This window comes from Balaenoptera borealis (assembly GCF_965194805.1).
Source record: "Balaenoptera borealis genome assembly, chromosome: X".
NCBI classification, from domain to species: Eukaryota; Metazoa; Chordata; class Mammalia; order Artiodactyla; family Balaenopteridae; genus Balaenoptera; species Balaenoptera borealis.
The window spans coordinates 2612296-2638984 of NC_138881.1; the positions used below are offsets into that span (position 1 = coordinate 2612296).

A 26689-nucleotide genomic window follows, 5' to 3' on the forward strand; every position below is an offset into this window, starting at 1 on the left:
AATCACTTTTGGAAAATATACGTATGCCTCTGGACATTTACTTATATTAGGGAAAGGAGGTCTTTTTGACGTGTAATTTATCTCAGGTGTCATAATGAATTAGGGGACAGCCGAGAATTTTATTAAAGGGCTGTTTCCATTGGTATCACTAACAGTGTCTGAGAAATCACTTAAAAACGATCCTCAGGTAGTGGCACCCCAGAAGGAAGGAATTCTGATGTCTGATTTTGTTTACCTACATGACTGCTGAGATTCTTAAGTGTGTAAGCTGTGCTGTCCAATGCAGTAGTTACCAGACACATGTGGCTTATTTAAAGTCCAATGAAGTGAGGTTGAATCCAATAAGGAAGTTGGTGATGACCCAGCAATCCCACTCCTGGGCATATATCCAGACAAAACTGTAATCCAAAAAGACACATGCACCCCTACGTTCATAGCAGCACTATTCAGAATAGCCAAGACATAGAAGCAACCTAAATGCCCATCGACAGAGAAATAGATAAAGAAGATGTGGTACATATATACAATGGGATATTACTCAGCCATAAAAAATGAATGAAATCATGCCATTTGCAGCAACATGGATGGACCTAGAGATGATCACACTAAATGAAGTCAGTCAGACAGAGAAAGACAAATATCATATGATACCACTTATATGTGGAATCTAAAATACAACACAGATGAACTTATTTACAAAACAGAAATAGGCTCACAGACATAGAAAACAGACTTGTGGTTGCCAAGGAGGAGGGGAGGTGGGGGAGGGATGGATTGGGAGTTTGGGATTAGCGGATGCAAACTATCATATATAGGATGGATAAACAACAAGGTCCTACTGTAGAGCACAGGGAACTATATTCAGTATCCTGTGACAAACCATAATGTTAAAGAATATATATGTGTATATATATATATATATATATAACTGAATCACTTTGCTGTACACCTGAAACTAACACAATATTGTACATCAACTATACTTCAATAAAATAAATTTTAAAAAAAGAAGCTGGTACATCAGCTGGTCACCATAACAACATAGATTATAGGACATGGTCCTCCTGGCACCAAGTTCTGTTGGACCATGCTGCTCTAGAGAATCCAAGAACAAGAGAAGAAGTTTGCTATGAGAGAATCCAGGAGAGGCAGATGAGTCAAGAACTAGGCATACGAACACGCTGAACTAGTCCTGTTGAGTCTACTCCGGAGCCTGGCTCATGTGCATAATAGGGCTGAGGCCGCCATACTGCTCCCCAACTACGTGAATCATCCTTATTTCATGATAGGGGAGAATCAGGACTCAGCCCGAAACTTATTCTTGGTAACAGAAAACAGTACTAAAGTTGCATAATAGTCTTTACAAAGTTTAGACCATTCACGTGATAGTTAACGGAAAGCATGGATCCTGCTGAAATATCCCCCAGCTGACCAACCGCTGGGCTCTCGGAGCACAAGAATCTCTCTTCTTCTAAAGCCCCTGACCCCGATCCTTGTCTCGTCTCTCTCTAGCTGATCACATCCCTGAGAGGTGACCCTTCAATTCTTCAAACCGAACTCACGCTTTGAACTCTCACCAGGGTAACCAACCGCCAGCAACACATCCATTCTTCCAGGGTCTGGCTGGACAAATATTCTGGGGTCCCTACTGTGCCCCAGGGTACAGAGTGATACACAGTGTGGTAGACATAGACCCAGGCCACCTTCAAGCCCCTCAATGTCCACTTCAGAGCCCCCCACGCTCAAAGCAGCGCCTCTCAAACTCTCTGATCTCAGGATTTCTGGATGCGCTAGAAATCTATCAAGAACCCTGAGAGGCGTTTGTTGGTGTGGGGCTTGGGGGTGCCTCTCGATAGCAGCCATGGTAACAAGTAAAACAAAAACACAGAAAACACAAGAGCCCTCAAGGATGCATTTCACTGGTGGTCAAAGAGACAACCATCATCACGCGTCAGGTGGCCACTGGAAACTCCACCCAACACTCATGCGAGAAGGAGAGAGGAAGAAAAAAGCAAATAATGCTTTCGTATTCTTACAAAAGTCGTAGGGACCTCATAGAGTCCCATAAGGGACTCCCATGGGCCCCAGGACCCCACTTTGAGAACCACTTTCATCTCAGCTATGGACCCACCTTAGCAACCCATCGCGTAACCGATGCGGTCTTTCAAAAGGCATTTCGTTCTGCCTCTTAAATAGACTATTTCGCAAGAGCCAGCATTTTCCAAACAGGATAAAGAAATATTTTTACAGTCTTTTTAGTTTAGGCTCTGCAAAGGAGACATATTTTGAATGACTATGTTAGGTATTACAATCGGCCCTTTTCATGCTCATTTTATTTAGTATCTATTTTGTGATCATTTAAGAGCTCACGGCACTAAATACAGGCATTCTGAAAACCTGAACAAGTGACACATAATCAAATATAAATGTCTCCTATTCAGAGCCTTTCTGATGATTCCCACTTCAAACCAGAACCTTGTCACCAAGGTCAAAGGTGTCATTTGAGAATGTGACAAAGACCCACTTTCCCTCAACAATCTTCCTCCAGGATTTCCTACCTGTCAAGGATATCCAATTCCCACAGCATAACCCTCATTCCCCAAAGACTAAGGATGGAGGCCAGGGGGTCTGGGAGGGAGCGACCTACGGGTCCCCAGGAGTCACCTAAAAGTCCCCCGTGGCCCCAGGATGGGGTAAGCATCCACCCTTCATCTTTGCGCGATACAGGCGAACCACGTCCTGGGAAAGCACATGGAATCCAAACATCTACTAAGAAGACAAAAACGAGTGTGTCTCCCAATGCCCGTGCCTGAGTCTTGCCCAACTGGAGCCAGAGAACATGTTCATAACCCAAAGTACACTGTTCTACAAGCCCGGGCATGGCCAGTCCAGGCAAAGTCAGGACAGCCAGAGACCTGTTTCAAAGGGCAATGCCATGCCAGCCACTTGGGAAGTCAAGTTTAATGCTGGCAACAAATAAAATCGATAGAAAGACAATGTCTCCATTCCTCAAGAGCCTTGATAAAAGCTGCTCACTCCGCCTTGATGGCCCTCCTGCAAATCTGCGATCCTTCAAGAATCCACATGCAAGACTCCTGCTGTCTGTGCTACTGAGTGATTCCTGGGCTGGGCTGGTGTCCTCATTTTATACGAATCCTGCCTTCTACTTTCCTATCACTGTGTGATGTTTGTCACGATTCATTACTCTTTTCTGGGCTGCAAAGGAAGCAGCCTGGAACCCGGACCGTCAGAGGTTGCACTGTTTCCAGAACAAAAGCATTCTAAAGGGACAATTCACAAACCACCTTCTGGGGCACACTCGGGACCGTCTACCTAGGAACTACCTGCCCTGCTGACTTAACAGGAAGGCCAGGCAGCGGGGCTGGCAACAGGAGATGGCTTTTCCCACCCACAGAGGTGGCCGGTCTCAGGTGTCATCAGAGTATTTGTCAACGTCCGAAGAATCGGAGTGTTTTCAACAGCCCGAAGGGTTCTCACCCCCTCAGCCAAAAACTTGCCAGTGCACATGGGTGTGTGCACACCCGGGTATGCACTAGCGCAGGGAGAAACAGAAGCACAGAAAATCACTGGGTAACTACAGAAAGAAGTCGCTTTCCCCTTCTACAAAGGTAGGCCATCTCCCACCGATAACCCAGGAGGGAAAGAGCTCAGTCCACACACCCACCCCACCCCCCAACCCTTCCCACGGACGGTTTCGCCAATGCCATCCCAAGTTCTAGACAGGGACTGTAAAGCTGATGTCTGAACGAGGACGGCGCCCTCCTTTTACGTTTGCTTTTAAGGAAGCCGAGCAGCTGTCCTGAAAGGCGCTGCACTTAGAAACAGGCTTCTGGAGCATGTGGGCGCTGACTCGTTTCTCTCCATGCTTATTTCTGCGGCTTGCTCCCCAGGGAAGCAGCTGGGGGTGTCCATTCGTGGACGGGGAACTGTCACGAAGGCAGCAGCAGCTGGGAGAGGGAAGCAAACCTGCAAGAGGGTCAACCAGCCACAGTGCATAGAACGCAAGAGCCCCCCCAACGACCAAGATGAGGCGGTGAGCCTTTGGGCTGCCCTGGGGTGGTGGGAAAAGATGACGCCGGCTTAGCAGTTCCCCTGGGTCACGATTCTGTTTCTTCCACGGCCCTCTGGGATGCTCAGAGGGGCAGCCCAGAATCTCAATCAAAATACAACACTTTACTACCAGGAAAAGTAAATAAAGACCAAAAAAAGAAAGAAAGAAAAAAAAAAAAAACAACACAAAGAAGAGTAACATAAACCAAAAGCAAGCAGAAATAAAGACCTAACCCGGGTCTTTGTGTTAGGTCTTCAGTAACTTTACAAGCAGAAAACAATGAAATTGAAAACAAGAGACTTCCCTGGTGGTCCAGTGGTTAAGACTCCACGCTTCCACTGCAGGGGGCATGGATCTGATCCCTGGTCAGGGAACTAGATCCCCTATGCCGTGCCTAAGACGCAGCACAGTGAAATAAATACTAATAATAAAAGAAAACAAGAAAGCAATAGAGAAAAAATAATCAGGGCAACAAGAAGCTGCTGCTTTGACGCAAATCAATACAATGGATACCTCAGAATCTGTCACCAAAAGAACATGCTAACTAATCTTCTGCAGGATCAACTAAATGAATGTCTTCACGAGTAAAATCACTGCCAACAATAACTATTTATATTCAAGGATCCAATACTCTGACTCACTGGTGCTTTGTTTTTTTCTGGGTAAATGTTTTTTTCCCTTAAGGTGTAAGGATAAATGGAAACTAGCACCCAGGCAGAATTTCCAAAAGAGGAAACTCTAGATAGTTGGCCTTCTGGATGCCCATTCGATCTGGGGGGGGGGGGAGGGGAACGGGACGGGGGGGACACTCCAAGCTAGAGTTTTCAATCTGTGCTGATTTTTTTTGGAGTCGTCCCCAAACATAAGCTGGCTAACTACCCACCTCTCCCCGCTCCCCGCTAGCCCCCCGCCCCCCGACTGCACACACCCAGGCACAAGCAGGCGCGGGCACACAAAGCCCTGCCTCTGTCCGCCCCTCCAACCTCAGACCCCAGGTGCCCTCAGCATTACAAAGGCCGTCCTCTGAGCAGCGGAGCCCTGCCGGCCCCACCCAACCCTCAGATCCGCTCGGTCTGGTCTTTTGTTCGGTGAAGCGGCTCCCGAGATAATGATCCAGCAGGGTGAAATCATCAACCGAATCAACTGTCAACTGTTCTACAGGAACCCCGGGGAGGTTGCCCTCCAAACGCCTTCCAGGAGCCGCCTCACCAAAAACGTGTCCAAAGGAGCCAGGTCGAGAGAATGCATATAGAGAGCAGCTCACGACATGGGAGCACTGGGTGCAATGATGTTCAGCAACTCGTGCGTCTGAGCAGGGGCTCTGGGAGACGGTTTGTTTGTCCTGTAACTGGAGGCAAAGCCAGCGTGAATTTCCAAATGGTAAGTGGGGCGAACAGACGTGCAAGGTGCCGAAGGTGGGTCTGTTTTTCAAGCATGGAATCACCCAGTGGGAGGGGACCTCGGACGCCCAGAGTCTAGTCTCGACAGTCCTCCTCGACTAAGCGGGAGGCAATGGGCCAAGCAGGTGTTGGGGAGGCCACGGCAGCACCTGGCACGAAATAAAGGCTGGAAGGACGGCCCAGAGGGGTCCGACGGGAGCCCCTACATGGGGACAAGGTGACTCCCAGGACGGGTGACAGCCACCCACGTGGAGAGTGTCCCCTTCATGTTCCTACGCCCCAGGGGAGCAGGACCCGTCCGTGACGGAGGAGGAAAGGATCTGCATCCTAGAACACACGCCCTCAGTCCATCCGCGGCCTTGGCTGATACAGGGCGTTCCAATGGGACGAGCCTTGGGGACCCTCAGGACGCTTGACTGGAGTTCTCGATGGATAACTTCAAGGGCACTGAAGAGCTATTTGTAACATATGCTCCTATTTGGACGCAACCCAGATGCCAAGCGGACGTTTACCGAAGTGCCGTAAGGATGTAGCAAGAGATGCAGTATCCTTTGCACCCAACCCAGCGTACATCGGAGATCCCTCCTCCCCGTGAAACGCAGGGCGGGAATGACGCTCCTGGAATTAGGAGCTGCTTAGACGCATTCGTAGTGTTGCTTTTATTATTCTTCCAAGGGTAACCTCGGCAGTGGAGGGAGACTGCCGAGTTCCTAAAAAAAAAAAGATAAATAACGTACCCGTGTTGTCCAATCAACCAACATGCTCAAGCCTCCTGGAGAACAATCCGCCCGCCGCCACCTTTACCTCCCGCCTCCAGGTGGACGCAAGCTTCGTTTCCGGGATTCCACGTGGCTAACGGCACCTGCCTCCACGTGGGTCACAGCCTTGTGTCTAAAGGTCCATCCTGGGGCCAGAAGCTCCTCGAAGGTGTAAGGCTTTGTCATCTCATCTTGGAGCAGTCCCGTCACTGGGGTTTCTCTTGCAACACGAGAACTGGTGCTGCTTGCCCGGGGAGGTGGCAGTTAGTGGTGACACCATTCCAGCCCCTCAAAAGAGGGCACAGATGTGACAGCCTCAAGTAACTCATTAATCCCTTCCCCAGCGTGCACACGCACGCGCACACACACACACGATTTCCAGCCCCATCTGTTGGTCAGTGGATCTCCCATTTCTCCTCCCAGGTAGTAACGGAAGAGCTTTTTATTATTACTGTGGTCCCTCCATTTGTGAAGTCAATGCCGCCAGACCAGGGCTGAGGCCAGGCTGGGCGCAGCCATCCACCCGTCACGTTCTCCAAAGCGGTGCCGTGTCTCAGGTGAGGCGTACACAGTAGATTAGAAGAATCGGTGCACGATACACAGAGTAAGATGTCCTTGTCCTGATCCCCAGAACCTGGGGACATGTTCGTTTACATGGCAAAGGGGAATTGAGTTTCAAGGTGCCAACCACAGAGGTGAATCAGCAGAGCCTTAATAGGGAGATGCCCCTGTGTTAGTTGGGTGAATCCAGTGGAATCAGCAGGGTCCTTAGAAGTATCCGACAGAAACAGGAGAGAAACAGCATGAGAAAGGTTTGACCCGACAACGCCGTCTTCAATGACGAAGGAAGATTATCATAAACAAAGGAATGCGGGCGGCTTCTAGAAGCTGGAAAAGGCAAGGAAACGAATTCTCCCCTGGAGCCTCCCAAAGGCACACAGCCCTGCCCACACCTTGGTTTTAACCCAGCCATACTGGGAATTCCCTGGCGGTCCAGTGGTTAGGGCTGGGAGCCTTCACTGCCAAGAGCACGGTTCAGTCCCTGGTGGGAGAACTAAGATCCTGCGAGCTGCACAGCACGGCCCAAAAAGAAAGAAAGAAAAAAAACCCAGTAATACCATTTCCAGACTCCTAACCCTTGGAACGGCAGGTTAATCAATGCATGTTGTTTTAAGCCACTGAGTTTGAGGTAACTTGTTACAGTAGCCAAAAGGTGGGAAAGGCCACAAGAGAGATCACAACAGGAGACCAAGGGAAGGGGAGCTGGCACTGGGCTTCCTGTGCGGGCCCAGCCCTGCCCACCCAGCTCCCCCCCTGGCTCCCTGACTCCGGAGTCAGAACAAGGAGGTGCTCTGAGCATCGGAGGGGGGGCATGCACGACAGGTACGCCGAAAGGAGCGAGCGCCAAATCTGTGCCAAGACACTATCGTGTGTCCTGGAAAACGGGATGAGGCTGTGTTTGGAAAAGATGATGAAGGTGATGATGATGGTGGTGATGGTGGTGATGATGGTGATGATGATGAAGGTGGTAGTGATGATGGTGGTGATGGTGATGCTGATGATGATGGTGGTGATGATGGTGATGGTGATGATGATGTTGGTGATGATGGTGATGGTGATGATGATGTTGGTGATGATGATGTTGGTGATGATGGTGATGATGATGGTGATGATGGTGACGGTGGTGATGATGAAGGTGATAATGATGGTGATATGTTGGTGATGATGGTGATGGTGATGATGAAGGTGATGATGTTGGTGATGATGAAGGTGATGATGATGGTGGTGATGATAAAGGCGATAATGATGGTGATATGTTGGTGATGATGATGATGGTGATGATGAAGGTGATGATATTATGGTGCTTACCTTGGTTCCAATTAGCCAAATCCACCTGGGGTAAGGCTCAACTAGTGCATCATGGGAACTCCAAAGAGGCTGAGGTACCATATGATGCATTAAAAGGTTCATGGTGTTATGGGCTGAATTGTGTCCCCCCACCCAAACAATTTCATCTTGAAGTCCTAACCCCCAGCACCTCAGGATAGGGCTGTATTTGGAGATGGGGTCTTTACAGAGGGGATGAAGGTACAATGAGGTCACAAGGGTGGGTCCTGATCCCATAGGGCTGCTGTCCTTATAAGAAGAAGAGATCAGGACCCAGACACACACAGAGGGACGACCACGTGAGGACACAGGGAGGAGAGGGCCGTCTACACGCCCAGGAGAGAGGCCTCAGGAGGGACCAGCCCTGCCCACACCTGGATCTCAGTTTCCAGCCTCCAGGGCTGTGTGAAAATAAATTTCTATTGTTCAAGCCGCCCAGTCTGTGGTACATTGTTTCTCTAAGCAAATGAATGCAACAGGAGAAACAAAATGGGGTCCATCCACACACTGAAATATGACTCAGCCATAAAAAGGAATGAAGCACTCACACAGGCTACCAGAATAAAATTCAAGAATGTGAAGCTCAGCGAGAGAAGCCAGACACAAAAGGCCAGACAGTGCATGATTCCATTGACGTGAAATGTCCAGAACACGCAAAGCCATAGAGACATGGGCTAGTGTTTGCCAGGGGCTGGGGAGTGATTGCTTAATGGGTAGAGAGTGTCCTTTGGGGGATGATGAAAATCTTCTGGAACCAGATACAGGTGGTGGTTGCACAACAGTGTGCCACTGAATTGTTCACTTTAAAACAACCTTCTGTGAATTTCAATTAAACGAAAGTTCCCCGAGTGTCAGAAGTGATGCTGATGATGTTGGTGGAGGGTGGCAGGATGTGGCAGCAGGTGGCGGAAGGTGATGGTGATGATGTAGATAACGACAAAGACGTCTCCCAGTCAGATCAAACTAACCACGTCCCGAACGGTTCTCCTGGCCTTTTCCCCCAAACACTGCTCCATCCCTAACCCCCTCAATGTCTCCAAGGGGTGGCACAGCTTTCCAATCAGGTAACCCCCAAACCTTGGAGTTACCCCTGATTCTTGTCTCAGCCACTGTTAGGGACTGCATGTCTGTGTCTCCCCCAAATTCATACGGCGAAGCCCTAACTCCTGGTGGGACCGTATTTGGACATGTAACCTCTAAGGAGGTAATGAGGTCATATGGGTGGAGTCCTGAGCCAAGAGGGCACTTCCTTCTCTCTGCACAGGCACCCAGGAAAGGGCGTGTGAGGACACGGCAAGAAGACAGCCATCTGCCAACCAGGAACCCTCTGGTCTCACCAGAAACCCAATCAGCCAAGCACCCTGACCATCTGGGGAGAAAACCCCCAAATGCCCCGCCCTGCCTCACTCCCCCCCGGAGGTCCCTGTGAAAAATCAAGGGAGATGTTTGTGCTCCGACCAGAACACTAGGTATGATCTTGAAAAAGTGAACCTTCCTTTCTCAGTTCTTTACTGTTCTTCCCAGCAAGAAAGAGCATTTGTAGTTTTCAAAGAAAAGAGGAAAAACGGAAACGTTTTTAAATGGAGTGAAGGTGGTGACATGTGGGTGTTTGAAAAAAACAAACAAACTTGGGGGAAAATACCAAGAAGGCCCCAAGAAGTTGTTCCTGAGACTGAAGGAGATGTACTGAGAATCGTGAACACGTGTTTCTCAGGAAGAACATCGTGCTTACAAGCTTCAAGTGACCCCGGAAAGGGGAAGCTTGTGTCTGTGTCATGTGGTGTTTCTGCCCTTTTCTTCCAGTGACAGACATGGCCTCCTTGGTGGTCCCCAACTGTGGAGAGACCCATCCCAGAAGCAGGTCTGAGACCAGCATCGTGGCGCCATGCCCTCATCCCCACGGGTGAGCCAAGTCGGGACAAGGAGGGTCGTCCCCAGATCCAGGGAGACAGGTGTCCTCCTGTAAGGAATCCAGGATGTGACGAGGTGAGGCTGGTGCTCCGGCAGACACCTGCACCCCAAAGGCAGAAGCTCAGGAGGAAGAAGGCAGGGCGACATGTAAGGAGAAGTCAACCCAGAGTTATGGACCGCATGTCTGTGTCCCCCCAAATTCCCATGTTGAAGCCCTATCCCCCCTCCCCACCAATGTGACAGTATCCGGAGGTGGGTCTTTGTGAAGTAATTAGGATGAGATGAGGTCATGAGAGTGGGGTTCCCAGGATGGGATTAGTGTCCTTTTAAGAGCTTTCTACTCTCCACCATCTGAGCACACAGCAAGAAGACAGCCAGTGCAACCCAGGAGACTCTCACCAAAACCCAACCACGCTGGCACCTTGATCTCGAACTTCCAGCCTCCAGAACTGGGAGAAATCAATCTTGTGTTGTTGATAAGACACGCAGTGGACAGTATTCTGTTATGGCAGCTGGTGCCAATCAAGACAACAAGGTCGGGATGGATTCAAGATGGTGCCCCTTGGCCTGACCACATGGGAACTAACTCTGCCCCATCCAGCTCGGGGGATGACCTCTGTCAAACAGTGAGTTCTGCTTTAGCCGCACCCACATGCTGTGTGGGATGAGGACGCCCTCGGAAAATACATGTAACCCGGTGTCCTCCACCTCCAAGGATTTGGGGAAACCGCTTCCTGGACCAAGCTGTAAAGCCACGTAGAAATCAACTCTGCAATCCTGTCTGGCAGGTGTATTAGTTTCCTGGGGCTCCCACAAACTGTGAGCTTAAAGCCACAGACATCCATCCTCCCCCATCCTGGGGACCAGATGTCTGAGGTCAAGGTGTCCCAGGGTCGCGCTCCCTCCAGAGACTCCAGGGGAGGGTCCTTCCTGCCTCTTCCAGCTTCTGGGGGCTCCAGGCGTCCCTGGGCTTGTGGCCGCCTCCCTCCCGTCTCTGCTTCCGTCTTCACGGGGCTTCTCCTCTGTGTCTGTGTCTCTCCTCGTCTGTGTCTTAGAAGGACCCTGTCATTGGATGTAGGGCCACCCTCCTCCAGGAGGACCTCGTCTCAGACCCTTCACTTCATGACGTCTGCAGAGACCCTGTTTCCAAACAAGGTCCCGTTGCCAGGTTCTGAGAGGACATGAATTTGGGGGGAGAAGGGGGACTCTAGCCGACCCAGGACAGCAGGTTCTGTGTGCACGTGTCTGTGACCCTGTCTCTCTCACTGACTGCACATTTCTCCGCCTGGCTGGTCCTCACCTGATCCTTACCATCCTATACTTTCTATCCTCTGGCCCATTTTCCTTTTCTCCTCCTGCGCAGGGAACTACTGGCTCTGCATCTCCTAAGCTTCTCTTCCCAAAGTCCCACCCCTCCTCCCACCCCCGCTGTCCCCTTGGAGATGGAAAGTAAGAAAGCAGAGTGCGTTAAGATGAAGAAGACATGGAACAAGCAGATCCATGGAGACAAGAGAGCAGATGTGGGTTCCCAGCAGCTGGAGGAGCAGGAAACAGGGGGTGACTGCTCATAGATTTGGGGTCACCCTGAGGGGGCAGCAGACGAAAATGTTCTGGAACCTCACAGAGATGAGGGTCGTGCAACTTTGTGAATGTGTAAAGCACCACGGCATGGTTCCCTTTGAAATGGTTCCTTTTGTGTTATGTGAACTTCGCTGCAATTTTTAAAAAACGAGAAGGAAGAGGGACTTCCCTGGCGGTCCAGTGGTTAAGACTCCGTGCTTCCACTGCAGGCGGCTCGGGTTCGATCCCTGGTCAGGGAACTAAGATCCCACATGCCACCTGAAGTGGCCAAAAGACAAGTAAAAGTTTTTTTTAAAATGAGGAGGAACAGCCTGCAGGACTTCTGTAAGACGAAATATTCCTTTCTAGTATTTTCCGTAATTTTATAAAAAGAAATATTCTTTTCTCGTATTTTACCTAACTTTCCAAGTTCCTGTGACGCTCTTAAGTTGACACCACCATTCACACCCACTCAAGGTGAATCAGATTAAAAGGTAAACACAATTTTCTGGGTATCACTACACGATAAGCAACGTTCCCTCCTAATGGCTTCTGTCAACATCGCCCCCGGGAGAAGTCATTCACGTGCAGTGGGAAATCTCCCCAGTTCAGAGGCGTGTTGCTCCTGTGATGGTTTGGGAGTCCAGGTGGGAGGAAGAAAAATTAGGGCCAGTTCTGGGGAACCAAGAGTGCAAGAGAGAATCTTATCAGCAGGGAGGAAAATGAACTAAGAGACAACAGTGCAGATTTAATTACTCACTACGGAAGGTCTCCTGGGTCTTAAGAAAATACAACTTTCTGACAGCGTGATGTGATAGTAAAAAAATACAGAGTGTCAGGCGTAAGTGCGTTTCTGTGGTCAGGGAATGAGCTTTGTGCCTTGATCTCAGTGCTGGTGGTTGCCCAGATGGATGTACAGGATAAAACGGCACAAAACTACACGCATGCCCCCTCCTCACAAACTCAAAAGAGTTCCCATGAAAAGTGGGAGCACCGATTAAGGTCTGTGGTCTCTTAGCAGGATGGACCCCACGCCGGCGCGCGTCCTGATTTTGATATTGTGTGACACCTACAGGAGACGTCACGGGGGAAAACTTCATGAAGGGTGCATGGGCCTAGGTGCAGGTGTTGGAATCCCCCGTGCGCCTATCATTACTTCAAAACGTTTATCTTTAATAGCACCATTGTTCGTGCTCATAGCAAGAAATCAAGCTTGGTTACCGGGACCAGGAATGTGGACCAGGGGGCTGCACACCATTCCTTCTGTAACTGAGCCTGTTTTTCAATCTATGAATTCAGTTTGGCCGAGACAGGACCCAAGGTCCCTTCCACGCTCTTCAAAAAATGCCCATGAGATTTTTCACCAACACAAGCTGAGCTTTCTTCCAAGCTGTCTGAATTTGTGGAGAGCTAATCAACCTAAAAGACGGACAACTTCCCATAGACAGTTTATCGAGGAGCACAGAATAAGGGCATCTGAGACCTTACTGGTCACTGACTTTCCTCCTTATTCTATCTCCAAGGTGTCATGGCCGCCCCGTGAACTGGGCCGTCTGCTTCCACCTGGGTCCTGGTATCCTGGTGCCAACCCTCCTGGGGGTCCTGCCATCTGAACAGCCACTGCCGGTTTTGCTAAATCATGCAGAAGCACATCTGTGCCCACCTGCTGCGTTCCACCTGCGCTGCAACCGTCCTTGGGGGATTGGGAGTCAGCAATTCTGTCCCACGGGCGCCTCCCCCGGGGCCCAGCTCACAGGCAAAAGAACAGGATGAAAAAAATGCCTGTTGGTGAGAAAAAGAAGAGCTCACACACCGGAGTGGAGATCAGACCAGGTGAAAATGCACAACTGTGTGAGGCCAGAGCTTCAGAACTTCAGGGTGGAGGACAAGCCCAGCCAGCCTGGTCCTTCCACCCTGACTCATTCTGGAAGGCTCCAAGGGGGTGGGGATTGTGGTATGTTAAGAAAGGCTGAGAGGTTTGTCGGGGTGGTTGTTTTGTTTTGTGTTTTTTTGTGTGGGTTCGTTTCAAGTTGTGGAAAACAGCCTTGCTCAGCTGGAGAAATGCATACAGATGGCCTCAGACGATTCAGAGCCACTGGGGGTGCCTGTTTGCGATGGGGGACAGTTAGGAATGGGTCCAGGGGCAGTCAAAAGGGAACTTAAGTTTCCTGGGCCCGAAGCTTAGGATGAAGAGGCACCATGCTGGTCCCAACTGCGTTCTAACTGTGGGTAAAGAGCCCAACATAGCCCCTCACTTTTGTCCATGACACCTTATGGTCTAAAGTTACTGGAAACTCTAACACCTCTGATGGGTTTGGGATTTTTTTAAAAGCTTATTCTTAGTTTCTTAGATTAACCATGCACAGATAAATCTGGAATATTAAAGTTAAAGTTCTGGCAAAAGGTGATTTAAAAAAGCCACCAAAGCTGCAAAGCCACACACACACACACACACCCCCCCTGGGTCCCAGGCCCCTGCTGGTCCAACATCCTGAACATGTGTGACCTGGCTCTCCCTTCACACCCTTGGAACCCACCGGAAGTTATCCTTGAAGATTAAGTATCTTTTTCATTAAGAAAGGGAAGAAAAAAAAAAGAAAGGGAGAAAGGGAAAGACAACTGGGGAGCTCATTTCCCCCCACCCGGCCCTGCTCGGTCCCCAGAGGCAGCGACATTCTATTTTTAAGGACAAGATGGCTCACTGGGAACCCTATGCCCACTAAGCAGCACCCAAAGGGCCCCCAGGCAGCTGCAGAGACACCAGGCTACGTCACGTCCGCAGCCCACCCACCAGCCCATGCCCCGCCTGATGCCCTGGCACCGTTCACAATAGACTTGCTTAAGTGCCCAAAACAGATCCAGTTGCCAGCGCTGTGTGCCAAGGGCCGGCGGGTCCTCCACCAACTTTCCGTTGTTGAATTGTGTTTCCACCTACCGGTGTGCCTGCACTGGTCTAGGTTTCTATCCTCATCTCCTACCCCCGCAAAACACCGCGAGCTTTTAAAGCAGCCCTGCAGAGCGCCCCAGAGGGAGGGAGAGAGGGAGAGACAGAGAAAAAGAAAGGGAGAGAGATAGAAGATGGAGAAGATGAGACAGAGAGACAGAGAGAGAGAGAGAAAAACAGGAAAGGGAGAGAGAGATGGACAGAGAGAGAGAAAACGAAGGAGGAGATGGGCGAGAAGGCTTAGAGAGAGAGGAGGAGAGAAGCAGGAGAGAGGGAGGGTGCTTTCTGTCCCCTCCGTCCCAAGTCGGGTTTCCTAGTCCCAAACCAGACTTCCCGGGCACCGCTTCCTCACAGCCAACTACACACGGGCAAAAGGCTACTGACGTTAAAGGGAAGGCGTCAAGGCCACTCTGAGTAGTTTTAATGCCACTCTGGCTGTGCCCCTTGGTCATATGAAGCCCCAAGCCATGCCCTTGAGGCCAATGCTTCCTCCCTTCCAAGAGAGGGTGGGAAAGGGCCCGAAAAAGTACCTGGGTACCCCTGCTCCAGGGTCATTTACGGTATGTGCCCCCTTCCCCATTGATTCTTTCCTGACAGGTTGGGACAACTCCCTTAGCAACAAAGAGTTGCTAAGAAGCCACAGGCTGGCTTGAGCCCACAGCTTGAAGGCAGCGCCCTTGCGGAGTTGGGATATTCTGACCCACTCAGGGCGGGTTCCATACACCACCACGTTTTGGGATCCAAGCGCTCAGGGAACTGGAGACTTCACGTTTCCAGCTGCCTAGGAGTGGTCAGGCTCAAAGGAGAACGACAAAAAGGAAATCAGAGCCGGATAAAAGAAATGCCCAGTTCCGGATACACAGACGGAGAATACGGCAGGGTAAGGAAATGCGTAACTCACCCCCAATGCCGCCCCGCGCCCCTAAAACGCCACGGGACACCGGACCCCCCAGTTCCACATACGCTCTCAAGTCCAGGCGGGAGCGTCCTGACGCGGGGCAGAAGGGGAGCCTGGCCAAGGTGAGGTCTGCAAGGGTCTCCGCGGCCGCCGCCGCCTCCGTCCCCGGGGGCCCCTGCCTGGGAGGGCGCGCGACGTCCTCAATGTGACGTGACCCCAGCAAGTTCTGTGACGTCGGGGGGGGCCCAGACACCGGGGAGGTTGTCGGGGGGCGGGCGGGAAGGTCTAAATCAGGAGACTTTGGAGGTGGGGGGCAGAGCGCCCGCAGGCGGGGAGGCTCTCGGGGGCCGAAGGAAGCCCTCCAAGTCTCGGGGCGTTCGGGGGACCCAGGGCGCAGGGGGAGCCCCGCGCGGAGACCCCGAGCAGGCGGGACCAGGCAGGGCCCTCCCCGGGCGGCGGCCGGGCGACCGCACACAAGCCTTTTGTCTGACGCCGGCTTCCCGGGCGGCGCCGAGCGCCCCAGCGGGCCGGGTCCCCGCGCGTCGCACTCACCCACGGTGGCCAGCGTGTCGAAGTCCTGCGAGCGGTAGGCGGGCGGCTCCGGCGAGGGCGCCCCGGGGCCGGGGAAGTGCGCGGGCGCGCCGTCGGGGGTCTCCCCCGAGCTCTCTCGGGAGTCGGCGTCCGCCGCGGCCGCCTTGGCCAGCCCGGGCGCCTCCATGGGGGCGCGCTCAGGTCCGGGGCGCCGGGCCGGGCCGGGGGGCGCGGGGGGCCGGGCTTCCCGGGACGCAGCCTCGGAGGGCGGCGCGGCGGCGGTGGCGGCATCAGCGGCGCCCACCCATGCGCGGCCCCCGCCTCCCGGTCGGCGGCCGGGCGCAGCTGGCGGCGCGGCGGGGACAATGGCGGGGCGCGGGGCGGCGCTCAGGGCAGGAGCGGCGGCGGCAGCCGGTGGGAGTAGCCAGCGGCCTCTGGGGGCGGGCGCGGCGCGGCCTGGGCGGGGGGCGCGGCCCGGACGGGCGGGCGCGAGGCGGGGTCCTGGCCGCGGGCGCCCGGCCGCCTGTTCATCCCTCTCGTCCCGCGCCCGCCGCCGCCGCCGCGCGGGCGCTGCGTGCGCGCTGCTGGGGGGCCGGGCGGAAGCGGCCTGGGCGGGGCCGCGCGCTCCCTCCGCCCGCCCGGGCGCCGGCCCGGACTCTGCCCGCCCGGCTGGGGGCGTGGCCCGCGCCGCCGCGCCGCGCCCCGCCCCGTCCGCGCCCCCGCCCCGGGACCTCAGGGCCCGGGCGCCAGGGGCCTCGCCCGCCATTCTGGGGCGGGCGCGGGCGGCGAGGTGCCCGCGCGGCCTCGGCGCCCCGGGGATGGGGTCTCGGCCGAGCTCCCCCTGGAGACGCGCGGGCCTGTCCCCGCGCCCGCTGCGCCCCAGCCCGGAAGGCTGGGGGGAGGCGGGACCGGCTGGGGAGCGGGAGGGCGTGGTTCAAAGAAAAGTAAAGTTAAAACATAAAGCTGGAGTTGGAAGCGGATGGGGCGCGCTCCGCCGACCGCGCGGTGCCCGCGAGTCCCGGCGGGCGGTCGCCACGTCTGGCGAATAACCCCCGGGACCAAGGCCGCTCCCAGCCCTGGCTTGTTGGACTGCAGTCATGTAAGATACGCACCGTGGGGCAGGCGCGCAGCTGCGCTCCCGGAGCGTTTCTGGACAGCCTCCGGTAAATCTTTTAATTATTTCAAAAGAACTATTTTTAAAAATACTAAGAGGCAGGTAACAATCAGAGAAGTACCAAATGCAGCGCATGCAACTTGCCGGGCCGCTGGTGTAAACACACCAGGGACGATTTCGGAAAGGAAACGCAGGACGGTCACAGACACACAGCGATAGCGTTTGGCTTTTCCTAATGGGAAGTGTGTCCCAGGCCATCTTTGGTTATAGCTATACCCCCAAAATGTCGGGGCTGCATCTGAAATGCAAATGTACCTACACGGATCCGGCCACTGTTTTTCCGGGGATCTGGTTAAAGTGCTCCTGGGACCACAGCGGGCCGGGCAAGGAACGCCTGGAATTGGTCTTTCTGGGCAGCCCCCAGGGCTATCCGGGCCGCAGGTCCGCGGACCACAGTCTGAGCAGCGAGAGGGCACCGTGCCTGCCCTACTGTTTGGCGGGATTCCAGCGATTCCGCCCTTGAAAGGGAGGGTCCTGCCCCTGAGTCCTCGGGTCGGCGTGGGTTGACGGTCTGTCGCAGAGGCCAGAACTTCAGAAAGGAGGCGTTTTACGGGGGACCAGGCCAGGCCTGCCTCGCTTGGCCAACTGGGAGGGGTTGACAGGAAATCAGAACCGGCTCTGGGTGTGGTGTTCTGGCCCCCGGCTGCCAGCCGCGCCCCAGCCCTCCTCTGCACATTGTGGGTGGCTTTTTCCCCGGGCGAGACGCTTGCTCTCTGCTGGTTGCCAGATCTTGCTTGAGCTGGAATGCGAAAAATGCGCTCCAGGAGCGGGCCGCGTGCGCCCCAGCGGCTGCTTAGACAAGGGCTGGTCCCCTGCGCTCAGGTCACCAGGCCGTGCCCCGCGGAGGGGCGACCGGGCCGGTCCACGCCGGGCAAGGGCGCGTCTCCACGCGGAGGGGGCGCCCGCTCCCCGCGGATGCGACCTTGTGACTGCGGTCGGGCTGGCTAGTTAAGGTCGACGGTCAAGGCTAGGGTTTCACACCCAGTGAAAGGCACGCCTTGCCCTTCTAATGGCAGCCGGGGAGGAAAAAGTAACAGAGACGCTGGCAGAGTTAAACTCTGGGTGGCGGAGTGGATCTGACCCTTCCTCGCCCGCCCGGGGCTTGACCGCATGCCCACCTGTTCCTATAAATATCCCGGCGGGTTTCACAACACCTTGATGAACAAAGCCGCTATCACCTGGAAGGCTCATAAAAATTCTTCGGAAACCACAGCATATTTCTTGAAAGGCAAAAAAGAAAAAAAGCCCTGCAAGCGAGGCATTACTGGGTCATTTGTACCGCCTTTGTGATGAGCATTCGGTGGTGATGGGGCAGGGAAATACCGAACTCTGTAACCCAGCGGACTAAATGCTCCCCGTACGCAGAATGAGCTCTAAGGTCAACGCCGAAACAGGTGTAGGCGGTGTTGAATAAGGGAGAGAGAAAAAGGGTGGTCCATGAGGGCAGCTGGACACTTCTTTTGGAATTGCATATATTTGTAAATATGTATGTCTATGAGTAGATACGTATATATGTGTGCGTGTGTATACTGAGTTAAAAAGTGTACAGTTGCCTTCACAAAGTTTACAATCTCTATATATTATATATATTACATTCCAATATGTTCTGATATATATTCTAAAATAAGTGTTTACCAGCCTTCACAGACTTTACAATTTATATGTGTATAATAGATATTAAATATCACATTATATTCTAATTTATTCTGTGATACATATGTTTTACAGTATATATTCTATTTGATTATGTTCTAATATATATATATTCCAAAAGAAGTGTTCAGCTGCCCTCACAGACTTTATATTTTTATATATATAATATTAGATATTATTTATATCACATATATTCTAATCTATTCTGAATATATATTCTAATATGTTTTATTATATGTTCTAATATATATATTCCAAAAGAGGTTTTCAGCTGCCCTCACAGACTTTACATTTTTTTATGTATATAATATTAGATACTATTTATACCCCATATATTCTAATCTCTTCTGAGATATATAGTCTAATGTTTTATTATATGTTCTTATATATATATATATATTCCAAAAGAAGTTTTCAGCTGCCTTCAGACGCTACAATTTATACATAATATTAGGTATTATTTATGTAATATTACTACATTCTAATATATTCTGGAATATACATTCTAATATATTTTATTATATATTCTGATTCAGAGAAGTGTTCAGTTACAGGAGTACGGTTTCCGATTTCCGTGGTCAGACTTTACTGTCATTCAGACAAAGCCGTGGTTTAGTAGGAATAGCCTAGGTCATTTCTCATGCTCAGTGATTTTGTTCCTATTTCTCAGGTGATCTGTTGCATAGCCACGTAGGGGGGTTTTGTGCTTTCATTCGTCACCAGTGAATGTTTTCCTGGCAAGGAGTGATGCAAATATTTATAAGCACTCACTTTTAGTAGGTTTGCAATCCTCTGCTTCTTCGTTTTCCCTTGTCCGGACGGCCCTGTGGTGGGTTTGCGTTGGTTTAACGCGCTAGGAATTCGTGATAACCTAGTTAGTTGGCTACGTTCCAGGATTAGAATCCTGGGCGCTTCTGCCTCCACGGATGGACTTCTGCTGTCATGACGGGTCACAGATGATGGTACTTATTTTATCATTATGATCAGTACACCCACAGTCATCAGAGGCCTGCCCCGGTGGGAGCCCAGCTGAATCCCCACCACTCACAAAGCGTCTCCACGCACCCCAAGGGCTGTATTTTGGTGCCTGGCTCTCTAGAGATATTTTATGCAAAGCGGACCCCCTTTTCAAACAGCTTCAACTTCACTTGTTGAATAAGTGTTTGACCCAACATACGTGGATAAGTTTTGACCTAGCAATGGCCTTCCTGCTGATGGAAATGAAGTTTTCACCATGGAGATGTCACACACACTGCCCTGGTTAGGGAGGTCATGGACCCCAAATGGGCTGAGAGCATTGAACTCATCCAAGGTAGAATCTTGGATGGTTAAATATGTGCACATTTGGGTAAAATCACGCAATCCACCATCACTAAAATAAAACAAAACCCTAAGCCACCCTCTCTACAAACTGAAGTTTAAAAATCTGAAAAAGTACAAGGACATTTGACTGTCACACTGCTCTTATTCATGTATGGAGCTCCAACGTCTATGAATAATGTTTTTATACGTGTCTATTTACTTGGAGAATTTTCTTGAGAGATTTCAAAGGGAACTGTAGAGGAACGTGTTGAGAATAGACACACTGCCTGGGATAGACCAGCCTGTAATTAGAAGATGGTGCATTTATTCATCACCGAAGATATGCAGGAAAGTTTTTACTTGTCAGATGCTGAAGAGATTCATGGAAAATCTAAGCTGTGATGCTGGAGGAACACAGGTGGGTCATGCTTCCCGAAACGTGAATACATATGGTGGAAGGAAGCGTCCTTCATCCGAAAGAGAAGTTAACTTTCTGTGCCCCTGTGGCTGCTGTTTAACTGGATTTCTGAACTTGAACTTTAAAAGTCATATTTTACCCAAGGAATCATAGTGATGGTTAGAAAGTAAGGATGATTAGGAAGCAAATATGATGACTTAAGAGAGATTTCACCAAGGGCATCCATCATTCTGTTCCATCATATGTTAACGCGGTTTCCTTTCCCTACCTAAAATCTCAAGTTGTGAAAATGAATGAGTGGGGTGGACCCCGTGAGCCACGGTGACCTGCATCCTAGAATCCACAAACCAGACCTGTCACTTGGGTCAGGTGGTAATCAGTGTCCTTTTAGCTCATGTGCTAGTGTCCGGAGCTTTCCACGAATTACAAGTACCACAAAGGAACATGAGAAAAATTATATCAAATCAAGTCGTATCTGCCTCTAGACATTATAAATAATATTCTAGTACCAACTGTTATCTACTTTGGATTAAAAGCCTCTTTAGATTCTCACCTTGTATGCTATTAAAAAGTACCACAAAGGGCTTCCCTGGTGGCGCAGTGGTTAAGAATCTGCCTGCCAATGCAGGGGACACGGGTTCGAGCCCTGCCTGGTCTGGGAAGATCCCACATGCCGCGGAGCAACTGGGCCCGTGCGCCACAACTACTGAGCCTGCGCGTCTGGAGCCTGTGCCCCGCAACAAGAGAGGCCGCGACAGTGAAAGGCCCGCGCACCGCGATGAAGAGTGGCCCCCGCTCGCCGCAACTAGAGAAAGCCCTCGCACAGAAACGAAGACCCAACACAGCCATAAATAAATAAATAAATAAATAAAATTTAAAAAGAAAAAAAAGTACCACAAAGACATTACCACGAAAGAAAACTAAAATCCATTTCAGAAGGACTAGATTTAAAGACGGGGGAAAAGTATAAGACAGGCTGAAGGCTGTGTTGTACAACACAGTGAATATAGCTAATATTTTATAATAACTGCAAATGGAAAGTAACCTTTAAAAATTGTATAAACAATTAAAAATTTTTTTAATTAAATAAAATAAAAAATTTTAAAATAAAGAAGTGGGAAAACAAACTTAAAACAACAAGACTAGGGACTTCCCTGGTGGTCCAGTGGTTAGGAGTTTGTGCTTCCACTGCAGAGGGCACAGGTTCAATCCCCGGTCGGGGAGCTAAGATCCCCCAAGCCGTGTGGCATGGCCAAATAAAATAAAACAACAAGATTAGAAGATGATAGTGGAGCCAGTTTTCCAATCCCGGGATGGTCACAGGAGGACCTCCTCAACTTGATAGAGACGGAATCACAGGGGTAAACAGATAAACAGATCTGACAACCTAAAAATGTAAGAACATTATGGAATTATAAACAAAATACAAACACATTTACAACAAGAATGCAACGTGCCTAAGAAAAGTACATGAGCCAAACTGACATATGTTCAATGGGCATTAACAGACAATTAACCCAAAAAAGGGCATAGCTACGGGTCATTCACACAGGGAGGAAACAAAAAATCTTTAAAATAACTAATAATCAAAGAGACTGGACTGAGAACAAATGTGATGGCTTTTTTCTTTCTTTTTTTTTTTTTTTAAATCCACCTGACGTCATATAGGTGAAATGTTCCATGCTAATGAGGGAATTCTTATACATTTTTGGTTGTAATGCTACGAAATGATCATATGTTTTGGTGCAGTCATTCTATGTCTAGAAATGTACTTTTCAGAATTAAATTTGGAAAATATCAAAAGCCTCATGATCAGAGTTACCCATGATTATGGGATGAATTGTGCTCCGCAATCTCACACAAGTTCAAATGTAGAAGTCCCAACCCCCAGGACCTCAGAAAATGTGGCTGGATTTGGAGATGGGGTCTTTAAAGAGGGGATGAGGGTACAATGAGGTCACAAGGGTGGGTCTTGATCCCGTAGGACTGGTGTCCTTATAAGAAGAGATCAGGACACAGACACACACAGAGGGACGACCCTGTGAGGACACAGGGAGAAGACGGCCGTCTACACGCCCAGGAGAGAGGCCTCAGGAGGAACCAGCCCTGCCCACACCTGGATCTCAGATTCCAGCCTCCAGGACTGGAGACCATAAATTTCTGCTGTTTAAGCCGCCAGTCAGTGATATTCTGTTTTAGTGACACGATCTGACAATGACACCAATGATTCAAGGCAGTTTTTATTATAGAGAAATAAATAGACATACTTTCAACACCCAGAAATATGGGACTGTATACTGGTCTGTTTATGAAAGGGGATTTTCAAACTCTTCAGAATGGGAGCATTATGACCAAATTTTAAGTATCATAGGCAGTCATCCAAATTTTGTAACACACTCTGATCTTCATTAAATAACAAGATGACGCCTCCCCCGCCCCATAAAGGGAGGAAAATGTCCCAAAAGGTTGTGTCTGGATTAGGAGAATCTTTACCAAGATTCTTCTAATGTTGTGTTGCAATTTTTTTTTCATAAGGACAGAGACCTCAGAACACACAGGAGATTTCACAGGAGATACAGATTGAGAGTTATCTTAGGGCTCGCCTAGAAACTGTGGTTCTGTAGTTTATCTTAACTTCCAGGAGGGACGTAAGAAAATATTTATTAATTCTTATCGGAGAGACAGATTGCTGTAGTTGGTCATCAGTACTTATCGGTAGGAAGAGGAAAGTTGAAAACTCGTGAAGGACATAAGGAGGATGTGACTATAAGTAGAAACACACGCCCTGATCTTGGAGGAAGGCATATGTGGCTGGAATTCTTTCTTAATGGAGGATTCAGGCCAGCATCACAAAGTATCACAGCACTGTCCCCTCCGAGGCATGGTGGGAACTGGGCAAAGTGAACTTTATCTGGAAGGACGCATGTGATTTTAGAGACGGGGCTCTAAAATCCTGAAAACTAAGACTGGGAATGAGGTGGCAAACTAGCTTTTCTCATGATAAAGCCAGGATTTTAAAAAATAGTTTCCTACTGCAGAGGAAAGAAAGAGATTGAGAAATGCATTTCACAGGACTCCAGAATGCACATGCCGTTTTAACAGGGCAAAGAACGTGGGTCACCCAGTAAACGTTATTCAGAAAACCGCAGGGTGACTTACATGTAAATAAAGCAGGCCTCTTTGTCTACTCTTGACGCGGAAATAAATTCTTCACGTGTCAAAAGGCATGTGCAACAATAAAGCCCTGGAGCATTAGATGAGAATATGGATATTAAACTACGATAGTCATAATAAATACATTTGTATAATCTGCATAATGTACATGTTTTACATAGTGTATATATAATTTTTTTTTACTTTATTTATTTATTTTTGGCTGTGTTGGGTCTTCGTTTCTGTGCGAGGGCTTTCTCTAGTTGCAGCAAGCGGGGGCCACTCTTCATCGCGGTGCGCGGGCCTCTCACCATCACGGCCTCTCTTGTTGCGGAGCACAGGCTCCAGACGCGCAGGCTCAGCAGTTGTGGCTCACGGGCCTAGTCGCTCCGTGGCATGTGGGATCTTCCCAGACCAGGGCTCAAACCCGTGTCCCCTGCATCGGCAGGCAGATTCTCAACCACTGCGCCACCAGGGAAGCCCATGTATATATAATTTATATTGGGTTGGCCAAAAAGTTTGTTCAGGTTTTTCCCTAAGATCTTTTTTTAAAAATTAATTTATTTTTATTTACTTGGCTGCATGTATCTTTTCGAATTAGGGAAAAGGGGGTGGGAGGGATAAATTAGGAGTTTGGGATTAGCAGATATATAAAATAGATAAGCAACAAGGACCCACTGTACAACACAGGGCTCTGTACTCAATATCTTGTAATAATCTATAATGGAAAAGAATCTGAAAAAGAATATATATATATATACACACACACACACACATATATATATAATTGAACTGCTTTGCTGTCCATCTGAAACTAAAACATTGTAAATCAACAATACTTCAATTTAAAAGTACATAAGTAAAGGGGAAAAAAAGAAGTGCCGTTCGGAACAGTTTTAGAAAACGTGGATAGACTTGAATAGAAACAGGCGATACTGGACAAATCCAAAAGGAGCCCTAAAACATCCCATCCCATAACCTTGAAAGAGCAGAGAGATTCCACCCATCTCCAGAAAGCAACGATGCCACCATCACCTCATGCCTGGGCTTAACATCAAACACCTGTCCACAGGATAAAAGGCACAACAGGTAGTATCCACCATGCATACATGGGGTATATGTGGGGTTACCACCACCAAGAACAACAACACAACCGTGTGTTTGTATAATGAACAGTGGAACTTTATACGAAAACAAGGGTTTGGTATCACTTGTTTTGAATTTTGCTGAATTCACGGCTGCCCTCTCGGGCAAAAAGAAAGATGATACAAGTGTGACAGATAAGCTTGAGGTTAAATACAAAAAGACCTTCATGGGATAGGAATGTTCTGTGGTGTGAAATCTTTGAGGGACACAGAACTAAGAACAATTTAGAAACAAATTTAATCTGCTGTGTGGACACACACAGAACTGGAGTTCACTGAATATCAGACACAGCGCTTTAGCTTTTAAAAGGGGGGGGGAGTAGGTGTGGGCTTGTCTAGAGACAGTACAAAGAGTTTCAGATTTCCAGAAGAAACTATATTCAATATCCTGGGATAAAACATAATGGAAAAGAATATAAAAAAGAATGTATATATATGTATAACTGAGTCGCTTTGCTGTATAGCAGAAATTAACACAGGACTGTAAATCAACTATAGTTCAATAAAAAAAAAAATTTCAAAAGATTCACAACAGAGTGTTCAATGGATGAAACTGTATAGTTTTGGGAAAAATTGATCCCTCAATGGGCCCAGCCTTCTGTGGGGCATTTTAATACAGACCGTGAAGCCATTTAGGCTGGAGTCTGTGGGTCTAAATTTTAGGATTTGAAAATGTCAATTAGTCTAGTATTTCTACCGTGTGATCATTAAGGAATCTGAAGGTATCTGGATAAATGTGAATTCCTGGTAGGGGATTCCACAATCTTTGGCCAAAATGTTGAGATTCCACCATATTTTTAAAAAGCCAATGGCCAAGAAGCTTAGAGGTTGTCTTTCATGGACCAGGTACTGGGTTCAGTGGTGGCCCCCTTCCCCCTCCCCCCAAAAAAGATATGTCCCCTTACAATCCATTAATGGGACGTTATTTGGAAGAAGAGTCTTTGTGGATGTGACTAAGGATCTTGAAATGAGATCAGCCTGGATGAACCAGGTGAGCCTTAAATCCAGTGATGCATGGACACATGTCCCTACATGAAAAGGAAACACAAAGAAGAGAAAGCATTGCTTAGAAGGAGGTAGAGATTGGAGGTAATGCATCTACAAGCCCAGGACCACCAGCAGCTGGGAGAGGGGATGGGACAGCTTCTACCTCAGAGCCTCCAGAAGGAACCAGCCCTGCCCACACCTTCAACTCAGACTTCTGGTCTCCAGAACTGTGAGAGGATACATTTCTGTTGTCCTAAGTCCCCCCAGTTTGGGGTAATTTGTTACAGCAACCCCAGAAAACCAACACATCAGCTTGTCTTATTTTAGATCCCCGTGAGAATTTGATGAACTGGAGATCCTACTGTGGAGGGTCTGTTTCTGTAGACGCTCCCATTTGTCGCCTTTTGCAGAAAAACCCCAAAAATATGGATATATCTGTCTACCTTTAGCCAGTTGGCAGGTTGCCTTCCTCTTTGCCAAATGACAAGGTTGTACCGGCGGGGGATCTGTCAATGTGTCACATCCCAGACTGATGGTGCAGGAATGTTCCACAGTCCAGCCCACCCAAGATAAACTGTGCACTTGCCACAGAATGATGGCTTCAATTGGTGAGGATGTGGAGAAACGGGAACCCTCGTGCACTGTTGGTGGGATTGTAAATTGGTGCAGCTACTATGGAGAACAGTATGGAGGTTCCTTAAAAAACTGAAAATAGAGCTACCATGTGATCCAGCAATCCCACTCCTGGGCATATATCCAGAAAAAACGAAAACTAATTGGAAAAGATACATGCACCCCAATGTTCATTGCAGCACTATCTACAATAGCCAGGACATGGCTATTACACTATTGTACACTATCTACAATAGCCAGGACAAGCAACCTAAATGTCCATC

The 26689-nt window shown here is 49.5% G+C and overlaps 1 protein-coding gene and 2 long non-coding RNA genes across 5 annotated transcripts in view; 2 read left to right on the forward strand and 1 right to left on the reverse strand.

Moving 5' to 3' along the window:
* Window positions 1–16509, reverse strand: part of PRKX (protein kinase cAMP-dependent X-linked catalytic subunit) — an 84596-nt gene extending 68087 nt beyond the window's left edge. The window contains exon 1 of one of the 3 annotated variants that reach the window (XM_082375822.1): window positions 15983–16509. In XM_082375822.1, the coding sequence (XP_082231948.1) occupies window positions 15983–16148 (166 nt within the window). In that variant the 5' untranslated portion in view covers window positions 16149–16509. The remainder of the gene's footprint in view (window positions 1–15982) is intronic. The other 2 variants (XM_082375821.1, XM_082375820.1) reach the window with 2 other exon arrangements.
* A 221-nt stretch (window positions 16510–16730) lies between these two features.
* Window positions 16731–26689, forward strand: part of LOC309619975 — a 37530-nt gene continuing 27571 nt past the window's right edge. The window contains exon 1 of the long non-coding RNA XR_014239328.1: window positions 16731–17124. This is a non-coding gene — a long non-coding RNA (uncharacterized lncRNA). The remainder of the gene's footprint in view (window positions 17125–26689) is intronic.
* Window positions 17132–21398, forward strand: LOC309620027. Its single transcript, XR_014239385.1, has 2 exons — window positions 17132–19051; window positions 19197–21398. It is a non-coding gene; the product is annotated as an uncharacterized lncRNA (long non-coding RNA).